Here is an 11301-nt window from a genome sequence, read left to right on the forward strand (position 1 = left end):
CAGCACACTTACACCTTGGAAATATGTGAATCTGATATGGCAAGTTTCGGATTGTGTCTAGATTAGGAGCAGAGCCTACATGTCTTTTGAGGTCAACAAGGGAAGCAATTGAATATTATCAGTGTAAAAGAAACAGCTGGGTACTTGTGTGCACTAACCTAATATGGGCTGAATGCAGGAGAAAACTCTGCAGGCCACTTTGAACTGCACATGTTCAGTGCTTGTACTATATTCCACACCATACCACACTGTAGGACTGCACCAGCTTTTTTTGGAATTGCACATTTTCTGCAGACTGCAACAGGAAGCTTCCCCGCATCTTATGCAAAGCACGTGAAATGAACAAACTATACCCACTGTGGTGGAAAGGCTTTAGCAGACTGCTCAACCTGAAGTTAACACTGTCTGCCAAAACAGCTTTTATGATGAATACTGTTTATTTCACTTTTGATTCGAGAATAAGTTGGATCACCGATTTGTGATCATGTATTGATTCGGTCGTTTCTCCGCCAGTAGGTGGCGTCGTGGTGTTTAATGACATTTTTACGACAAATTAATGAAACGACGAAGAAGAAGCTGGAGTTTAACGGTCTGCGCGCGCATACGACTCTGTAATCTTGAGGTAAAATGGCGACGGGTGCCATTTCCACGGAGTGTAAGAAAATATCAGAATTAAGAGTTGTTGACCTCAAATCTGAGCTCAAACGAAGGAATTTGGACACGACTGGCGTAAAGAGTGTACTTCTATCAAGACTGCGACAGGTAACTTAAAAAAACAAGCTAATTTGTGCAAGAAATGGTGACTGCGCTGGGGAATGCGATGCAGAGGCAGCGTTAGCTACGGCTAATGTTAGCTAGTGTTGTGAGCTGTCCTGCTAGGCTAAGGGAATCCACCGTAGTCAGGTTTTAAACCGTTTAAACGACCGCTGGGTCAGTCTAGCTTTTAGCCGTGTAACTACACCTGAAGGAAACTGCTACACATACACCTACCAGTGTGAGTGAAGTGTTGGCTGCACGGGTTTGAAGGACTGTGTCGGGGGAAGTGATACTGTTGTGTTAAAGTTGCAAGTGTTATTGAATGTTAAACATTAGCGCTCAGTCAAAGGAAGGTCATAAAACTGTGGCTCTAAACAGTGATAGGGCTCCCTGAATATTTAACGATGTCACCACTTGGCGTCAGTGCCTACAGTACAACCTTAGTAATAGGTTGCACGGGATTGACTGTAGCTTTATTGTTAACTGCGTGGAGGACCACGCACATTTAAGTGTGGGTAGAAGTGAAAGTTCAGCACATTCATCTGTGTGTCGACATCAATTTGTTTGATCGATCACAATGAACTAACGTCATGTGACATCCATAGCATGACTTTATATTTTCCATGTTACATTAAGTGTTTTCAGTTCAGGACATAACGTGTCTGGATGGATGGAGGTAGAAACTCATTCGACTGGCGATACATTTTGAGGTTAAAAAATAATAATTCGTACGTTGTTAAAGCAGAATCAGAATCAGATTGATGAGAAACTTGTAATGACTTTGTATTTGCAATTTAGCATTATTATATAGCCATTATCTTTAGATACAAGGGTATTATATTGAGATACTAAATCATTATTTTGATAGAGTTTCTAAGTATAATCACATACAGGTTATTTTTTTCCACCATATCGGCAGAAATAGGTTTCCATAGGATGCATCCATAAAGATTTTGCAGCCTTAGGAGAAGATAGCAATAATACAGAGTGCCAGCCATAAACAATGTTTATATATACATGGGGACTCTGGATTATTAAAAAATAAGTGCCCTTATCTTCAGTCTTAAAGTGCACTTAACATACCACAAACAATGGCAAAAGAATCAGTATTGACTTTAGTTACTGACAGCGTGAGTCTGCACATTGTCCTTCATAGCATAAAAAACAAGCCTTTTTTCATGGGTCTCACAGCTCAGTCTGTGTTTAGGCAGATGAGTTTTGCAGTAGACTAGACAATTGGTGGCAAAAGTAACAAGCATGAATAACAAGGATATTGTGTGTTGCAGGGGAAAATTAAATTTTTTTATTAAATTCTTAAATTTCTTTAAAGGCTCTTGAGGATGAAGATGGTGACCCAGAAAACATTCAAATCCAGCTTTCGGCGGATGCATCAACTCGGAAAGTTGGAAAAGCTAAAGGTAAACTTGCTTTTGATTTTATCAAATGCGCCAGGTTGACCAAGCAGAAATGTTTGTTTTTTCATTTTGATTTGTCAATCTTTATTTCAACTTTCAGGAAAAAAAGTGGATTCAGATGCGGACACCACAGGGGAAGAGGATGTGCTTTCCAAGGTGACTGTGGCATACATTTGCGTTCTATTGCGTGTTGCTTTTTTTTTTTTGCCATTCCCTTTAAAAGTGTAGATATTGATATTAGAATTAGAATTTCTCAATAATCATAATAATCAGAACAATCATTGTGCATAATCAGTCAGCAGTGAGTGTGAGCTAATCACCATAATGGGAGCTGTTTTCATGGTCTGTGTTAAGGCAAACCTGCATTTATTTAAAAGTTTGGCTCACCAAGGAACAGCACACAAACATCTGTCTGTTCCAGTGGCTGCCAAGAAGAGAGAGTCTGAAAAGTATAAAAAAGATGAATGACAGGAAGCAGCTAAGATACTTTTAAGATTTACCATGCTTAGAAGTATTCTTTGCAAACTTCTCCAAGTAATTCAGACCTTTTTCAATCCCAGTGAACACTATAAATGAGTGCAAAACCACAAACTTGCTTCACACGCGGCTTCATAACAATAATGGCCTACGTTTATAAGGAAAGCCACTGAAATATGAATATTACTTAAATACTAGTTATCTGCATGCATAGTTATAACCACTATTTGTAGCTGTGCCTATTGCATAAGAATATTTGTCAGCTCACCTCAGTATTTTCTTTTCTAGGAAATGGAGGGGTACGAATCAGAAAAAGGTATGTATGCTGGTACACTGATGCCCACGTCTAACGTTAGATTGTTTCTTTTTTACAGCTGAAACAAATGATTAGAAACTCCTGGTAGAATGCATAACCTACATCTAGTGGTATGTCGTGCTTCTGCTGGCTACTGCACTATCTAGGTGACAGTGCACTAAAAGGAGCACCAAGGGCGTGATTAATGAAGACCTTTCTGAAGACTATTTTTTTGATGAAAATGAATAACTGGATGTGGGTGGCCTTGACCCAGGTGCCCAATTTCCTTGAACAACTCAAAATATTTTATAGAAAAGTTCTGTTTGCCTCAGTGGATTTCCATTTCCTCTTGCATTCAACCTCCTACTTTCCCCAGTGAAACGAAGAGTGAAGGTTCACAAAGAAGCAGACATTTTGTTATGTCCAGTGACTTGGAAGAAGCAACTTGTAGAAATCGAGGATCATTACATACACATTCCTGTTGCCATTTTGATTTACACCACTGAGGAACAGACCAGTCGACAAGTACACTGGGTAGGCTTGAATATTTGACTCCCTTTACCACAGGAATCAAGACGCCATATTACAGGTTTTGTCAGGTGAGACAGCCTGTGAATGTGGTCGGGATTTGGGTAGCTCAAGAGACCTTGTGTCAGGAGACAACTGAAAGAACAAGAGACTTCATACAGGAATCATTCATGAACATCCACGAAAAGTGCACACATTCCTGCCACCATGATGTGGGCAGTGAAGAGATCTGACATACAGGATGGACTTGCAAGGACAGACTGTCACCAAAGGGACACTGTATGTATGCAGTTGTGCACAGTTACCTGGACATGTTACAGCAGTTTGGATTTGATGATGAATGCTAATTTACAGAGTGTTCTGAAGTCTGCTCATAAGACATTGATGAGATTGATTGAAGAAATATTGGAAGACATTGAAGATATCCTAAAACCCAGATGACTTCCCATGGACTGATCAACTGGAGATGCATTTTGAATAATGGAAGAGACAGAAGGATGAACTTTGGCACAAAATTCCCACCTGGAGAACTGACACACATTGTAGGAAGCATCTGGAATTGCACGTTCAGTTTGAATTAGGACTCAAGTGCTTTACATGTGTCAAGAAATGAAGAGCACTGGTGCATCCCCATTTTCAGTGAAGATTGTGTGTTTTGTGTCTTCCTGTGGTGTCTACGCCCTCGATGACCATTAACACTAAATGTGCTTTCTATTTTACTTTTAGGTCAAGTAACAATCGAGATGTCCATGTTAAAAGTTGTGTTTGCCATGTTTATCCTTATTAAATCCCTCAGATGTAACTGATACAGATGATGGTACTCGTGAAAATTCTAAGCCTGCACCCTGTGAGGACAGCCTCGCTCAGCCAGAGGCTGAGGTCCTGGCTGAGGCTGAACCCGAGTCAGAAGCTGTGGCGGCTGAGGCTGATTCAGAGCCTGAGGCAGAGGCGGATGCCGAGAGTGAGCCAGAGGCCGATGCAGATGCCGAGACAGAGGTGGATGAGGATGCTGACCCAGAGATGGATGGGGAGGCTGAGCCAGAGGCGCAGACCGAACTGGCTGAGATGGATGCTGAAACCATGAATTCCTCTAAAGAAGCTGAGGACGATCACCTATCTGTCTCAATCCCAAATGAAGATGCCATCACCCTTGATGTTGATGGTGACGACCTCCTGGAAACAGGTAAACATGTGAAACTTCCAGATCCAGAGGCCGAGAAGGGCACTGATGAGCCAGAGGCCTCTGCTGAGACGGGCCCAGATGATGACATGAAGGTGGAAGAGACGGAGGGCCACAAAGATGGTAAGAAAGACGATGGATCCAGGGGTGAGCCCACGAAGAAAGACAGCAGGGAGGCCTTGAAGAAAGCTGAAACGGGAGATAAAGAAAAGGATTCTGGGAAGAAAGGCCCCTCCACTACTGGGGCATCAGGTCAAGCAAAGAGGTTTGTCTTTCTATGTCAGTTCTTTGATACTTCTACCAAGTCCAGCTCACTAAGAACGCAACATTGTGGGTAGCCTCAAGATTTTTTTTTGCCATAAGGGAAATGTTCACTGATGTACCTAATCCTGCCATTTACTACTTTGATTTGTTTTTCTGAAGTTGGTTATATTGTGACATAAACCAGGAGCACAGAAAACACCTCTTATTTTGTTACTTTGACGTTTCCAGAAGTTTTAAAGGCATTTCCAGTTTCTACACAAGGCATTGTAAAAGAGCGTTAGACCCCGTGATGGCAGTGGTATTTTTTTTTTTTCCTTTTTGGTCAAATGATTCGCTGTGAAGTTGAACAAACCACCGAAGATTTCATTGGTCCAGGGAATAAATTGGCTGACAACCTGACCCATCTCACCTCTGGAAAAGCAATGAAGCCTTTGAGACATTGGTTCAAATCTACGCCTTGCCTACAGGATATTTTTTCTTGAAAAGTACAAAATATTGTGTTTTATTCCACTAGATGTATGCCTCTCATTTTACACCAGGGTTTTATTTACCTTCACTCATTTTCTGTTTGTTGTTGCAACATTTGCTTTGTAGCTCTTCAAGAGACAGAGATGGAAAAGCTTCAAAAGATGAAAAGGGTAAGAAATATGTCCAAGTGTTAAAAGCCAGGGAACCACTGTTCATTCAACATTATGCATTATTTTGTATATCCAGTGACTGGAATGTGTCAGTGGAATGTTTTTTTTTGTATATTAAAACACCCTAATCAGGAGCAGTCAGCAGTAGCAGCAACAGCAGCTCCTCTCGTAACATATGGGTGAGCGGCCTGTCTTCAAACACCAAAGCAGCTGATCTAAAGAACCTATTTGGCAAATATGGGAAGGTAAATACCGTGTACAATTTTTCTAGAATTAGTTGTTAGTTACTTTGAATGTTGCCTCAAAATATCACTTTAAATTTATGCTCAGTTTTGTAGAAAAATATTGAAATTAAATGTTGTTGTCCACAGGTTCTAAGTGCCAAGGTGGTTACAAATGCTCGCAGTCCTGGTTCAAAGTGTTACGGCTTGGTGACGATGTCCTCCAGCACAGAGGTGACACGATGTGTCTCGCACCTTGACTGTACGGAGCTCCATGGGCAGCAGATATATGTTGAAAGGGTAAGTGAGAGAGCAGATCAGCAAAATTGTCTTTGGAGGGACCCTGATTGGTGTAATGCCACCTTTTCATTTACGGGAATATTGTTAGTCTTTGTCATTCAAATTTCACTGCTGCTCCTTTTCAGGCCAAAAATGATCCATTCAAGAAAGAGGGCTCAAAGAAGGAAGCAGACGACAAAGCAAGTTCCAGTAAATCCAATGATAAGCGCAGTTCTACAGGGATAAAATTGACTAACAAGTAGGTGACAGAAAAAGTTGAAAAGTTAAACCTTGATTGAGGGCACATTTAACATTTTGTTCTCATTCTGTGTAGAGCACAGCCATCTTACAAAAAAGACGACAAGAAGTTGGATAAACTTTCAGAGAAGGACAAAGATTTATCCAAGAAACAGGACGTCAAAAGTGGAAAGTCTGAGTCAGTTTCATCAAACTCGGGACAAGATTCTTCAAAGAAGGACGACAGAAAGCATGGCCGTAGGTTCAACCCCTTTTCTCTTATGTAATTTAGAGAATTTGATTGAGTTGATCAATAAGCATGTCTGTTCTTTGTGATTGTATATATTTTCTTTTTCTGTAGGAACAAAGAGCCCAGGCAAGATGCCGATGATGCATCATGCCAAAGGAGATTCTAATTTCAACAAAATGAGGCCTTTCCGAAGGGGAAGGTATTTTGATAAAGTAAGACAGTGTATTTCTTTCTAATTTAATTTTGAAAGCATATCTTAGATTTGTGATTATTGAATGTGAAATGTGGTTCTGCTTTTTGATTTTGTTTTTTTTTTCTTTTTCCAGCCCTTCATCAATATGAATGTTCAGAGGCGGCCGAAATGGTTAATTCCTCCTGAAGAGGTACATAACTGTTGATACAATGAACGTGTAGCTTAGTATTTGCACAAATCACTTATTTATTTAAACTTGAAATGTATTTTTTACCCTCTCAGTTGGAGATGATGAAAGACAAACAGCGACCTTTTGCTAACAAGGTGGAAGACAAAGACATCCTGCCTTTTGAGAAGATGAAGGAGCAGAGGATGCGTGAACGGATGGCTCGTGTGGAGCGAGTCCGTAGAGCCGTAGAGTTGCGCAGGTAGTTGGCGTGGCCAGTAGTTCACGCACATTTGGTAGATTTTATACGATTTTAAAAGTGTTGCATGCATTATTTATTTATTATCCTTCATTTTTAAGATAAGCAGTGTTTTGTTTTTTTCAAGGCGTCGTGAACTTGCTGAACGAGAACGTCGGGAGCGCGAGCGTGTCCGTCTGGAACGTGAAGAACGGGAGAACCTGCTCCGGGAACGGCAGAGACTGGAGATGGAAAGACAAAAACTGGAAAGGGAGCGCTTGGAGAGGGAGAGGCTTGAGAGAGAGAGAATCCGTATAGAGCAGGTACAGCATGAACAGATTCAAAGATACATTTTCACAGACATTTGACTGTTTTCAGACTTCTGAAAGCTGAGATTAATTAATCTCTGAGATAGACAAACGGTCCTGGTTGTAGTCCTGGATTTTAGGTATGCAGCAGGAAATGGTGAATGTAGTTATTAGTCCGTAATTGGCTTATTCTTTACCACTTGTTTTTAAATGTGTCCGCATGTTTTTTTTAAAAAGTTGATAAAGCCACTCCAATGTCCACATTTCTCAGTCTCTTTCTAACCGTCTCTTTCAGGAACGGCGGAAAGAAGCAGAGCGCATGGCACGTGAACGTGAGGAGCTGCGGAGGCAGCAGGAGCAGCTCCGTTATGAGCAAGAAAAGAGAAATAACCTCAAAAGAGGCCGTGAAGTGGAACACGGGTATATACACTGTTTGAATTTTAGTACCTCCGCAGTTTCGTGGTGTTGTGATTATGACCAAATGGTTGGATATTTAGAGTTGTTGTTCTTTTTGAGAAATGTTGCCTATGAACTGCTAATCGACCAGGAACTTTTGCCATGATTTCCAACCAAAGTGAACTTATGTAACTAACAGGCTTATTGAAAGGGAAATGGAGAAAGCTGCCAAAAACACCTGTTTAGGGCCAAATGTTGGTCAAAATTGGTGTTGGTGGATGGATGAGATATCCATCTTTTTCCTGAAATTTGTTTGCCAAAAAAAGTCACCACTTTGTGTCAGATATCTTGATTTAAGTCATACTGTGGATTGTTTTTGGGCTACCCAGTTAGACTACACATTGACGTCCATCTTCTTTTACCTGTTCTGTCTGAATAATAAGTTGTTAGTTCCTCGCTCCTTTAGTTCCTTGGTATCAAATTAACTCAAATCTATCAGGCAGTGTATCTATCGAGAAACTGAAATACTTTCTCTGAATACTGACCATGGTTATGATCAGTTGTCATTTTTACTTCACCATATTACATTGTTTTCGTCTTGCATCATCACTGAGAAGTGATAACCATAAGTGTTGCTATCCAAACTCATGACTCATGAGGTAAAACTGTATTTAATGTTTCAGTCGTAGAGACGATCCCTACTGGAATGGCAACAAGAAGATGCAGTCTGATTCTGATGTACGTTTGAATCAAGGCTCAAACTACAACCGACCGCAGAACCGCTTCTCAAACTTCAGTCCCAGAGAGAGGGGTCGCTTTCCAGAGGCTGCTGCCGAGCAGCCCAATACATATGACAGGTACACGTTTAAATTATTGTAATTGAGGCACTCATACATTGTGGCAACATTATTGTTGATATGACCTTCTTCACAGAAGCCACTTTGACATACCACATAGGAAGAGCATGTGTGTAAATACTAAAAAACAAAGATGGCTGACTTCCATTTTGCTGCTTCAGCTCAGGGTTATTGTGCTCTGTCTGTTTTTGCAATGAGAGAACCCCTCTCACCAGTCCAGGCTAGAACCAACCTTGTTGGATTGTCCAGTCAGTAGTGTGGTACTATTGCTTGTATTCTCTTTTGGTCCACAGTACTTAGTTAATTTGTTAGGCCAGGAATACAGAGCCTGTTTTATGCTGCTGCTTTTTACTGCGTGACTAATCCCAATTTGGTCTATGTTTAGACGGAACCGGTTTGACGGTGAGCCAGAGGTAAAGAAGAACCGCCCTGCTCCTCACAGAGAGGGCTCTGGCTTCGACCGCTACCCCAAGAACTTTGAAACTGTCCGCAGAGCTGAGCCACCTCCTCCTCCACGCACCGAACTCAGGGACACCGACCGCAGGGATAGAGATGAGCGACGGCCGGTGTCCATGCACGATCGCCCTATGGGAGCCAGAGCTACGATGCCTGGCATGTCGCACAACCGCTCGCCCAGAGATGGAGGGCATGGATGGAAAAATGACGGCAGTATGAACTCCAACAAGGGTGATATACGGTAAGAAAATGCACTTTTGGAACACAAAGCTTATTAAATTGACTGTTTTTCCCAATAAGTAAAATCTAATTTCTTTGAGCAGAGGACCTATGCGCATGCGTCCAGAGCGATCAGGCAGAGATGGTCCAGGCCATGCACTTAGGGGAGGCTCTACGTCAAGCCGTGGAAGGAGCAGCTTTAATGATCGAGATGGAGGAAGACCCATGGTGATAAATGATCAGGTCAGTTTACCTTCTGACCAAGTCCTCCTGTACAGGATATTGAACTGAGGATATCGACAAGTCATGCAAGAATATTGTTTTTGTTAAAGTAAAAATCTCAGCTAGTGCTTAAACAAGTAATTCCACATCTACACACTCACACACCTCTGCACAGAAGTAGCGGCCACTGCTCCACAAAAAGCCATAGCTGAAAGTGTGGCACTCCTCTTCCTCGCTGTCATCTTCTCACAGATTCGCTGGCTTCCATTGCACATTAACTTATAAATGAAACCAGAAACGCTGACTTCAGTGGCCTCCACGTTAACAACAATCCTAAGCAGCCTCAGATGTAGAAATTAGTGTGCCAATTTCACTGGAAATGTTAGTCCAGTCTTCCAAATATCTTCAAGGTTTTGGTTTTTCACTTGTAAAAGTAGTCGTAATTTACAGCGTTCAGAGTTTTTAACAGGTAAGTGTCAGAAGGAGCACTTGATAGCAGACTGGTTCCTGACTCCAAATCCCATCTCTGTCTCTGCAGCCATTCACCTCTGGCCGCCAGGTGGTGGTGGAACGCCACAGCAGAGAGCAGGGACTGAGGAAGGAGTGGCATGGCGGAGCAAACTCCCAGGGCGGGGGCTTCGCTGATAATCGCAGGATGGGAGACACCCGCAGCAGCTTGATGTCTCCTTCCAGGTGAACCACATTTACAGACAAATGGTGACACAGCCAAAACAGTACGACCTCGGTTCTCAGCCGTCTCACATTTGGGCTCCGTTTCTTTTTCTGCAGTCACTCTTCGTCTGGATTGAACAGGATTGTACAGATCACCAACAACTCCATTCCCAGTGGTGGCAACGTGGGCGGATTCAAGCCCTATAAAGGAGCGCCGCGGCAGTACTAACCGCAACCAAATTTAAAGCACCTGAAGATTTGAGGACTTGTCTGAACTCTTTATTTTTAGAATATCAATCGTCGTAGGTGGCGCATTTGTAGCCACGAGGTTGATAACACTATTTTATTTTGTAGACTTGTTTACCTCAGTGTAGGGTTTTCCTGACAGTTCTGCTGTTACCATTAAAGAACCCTGTGCACATGTTTTACTGATATTTAGGAAGACATTGTACAGCCATAGGTCTTTGTAACAAGTTTTCAAGTGATATTACCAACCTCTCCTTTAATTGAGTGTCGTATGTACATTTTCAATAGCCCAGTGTCACACTCAGTTTTCCTGTGTAATATGTCTTATTTTACTGTATTATAGAGATCAATGTGACAGGGAGCATTCACTCGGTTGGATGTTTCTCTATGGAAGTGGATGACATGACTAATGTTTTTGGAAAAGTCATACTTGGTGTGGATGTCCTATTTTGTAAAGATTGGTTGGATTTGCTAAAACAATGTCAAACTACACACTAGCCTGCATTGTAGCAAAATACCTGGCATAGGCTAATGACATTCAGGCCCATTTCTCAGAAATAAAAACTGACTTTCAACTCTGTTACTGCAGAGCGTTCAGTGGTGTCAAGAGTACCTGAAAAGACCATAATGCATCCCGTTTATATTTGTGCATTGTTATTCCAATGATTCTGTACATTTGGTTACACCCAGACACCAAATAATGGCTTTAATTGTGTCATTTTGGGATTTTCAATCGATTCAAAGCCTGTAGTCTGTATCCGAAGACAATGTTTTCCTAAATCACTCTA

The 11301-nt window shown here is 41.7% G+C and overlaps 1 protein-coding gene across 1 annotated transcript; it reads left to right on the top strand.

Annotated features, from left to right (window-relative positions):
- The first annotated feature begins 627 nt into the window (after positions 1 to 627).
- On the top strand, positions 628 to 11093 carry sltm (SAFB-like, transcription modulator). The gene is made up of 20 exons (XM_070835264.1): positions 628 to 762; positions 2087 to 2174; positions 2272 to 2327; positions 2937 to 2964; positions 4268 to 4916; positions 5510 to 5553; positions 5686 to 5798; positions 5925 to 6074; positions 6200 to 6312; positions 6388 to 6548; positions 6652 to 6752; positions 6867 to 6923; positions 7016 to 7161; positions 7286 to 7460; positions 7741 to 7865; positions 8525 to 8698; positions 9084 to 9395; positions 9478 to 9616; positions 10134 to 10288; positions 10385 to 11093. Exons 1-20 carry the CDS (start codon positions 628 to 630, stop codon positions 10494 to 10496), a joined length of 3033 nt encoding a protein of 1010 aa, XP_070691365.1. The 3' UTR covers positions 10497 to 11093.
- The last annotated feature ends 208 nt before the right edge of the window (positions 11094 to 11301 follow it).

The sequence above is a fragment of the Pempheris klunzingeri genome, chromosome 1, assembly GCF_042242105.1.
Source record: "Pempheris klunzingeri isolate RE-2024b chromosome 1, fPemKlu1.hap1, whole genome shotgun sequence".
NCBI classification, from domain to species: domain Eukaryota; kingdom Metazoa; phylum Chordata; class Actinopteri; order Acropomatiformes; family Pempheridae; genus Pempheris; species Pempheris klunzingeri.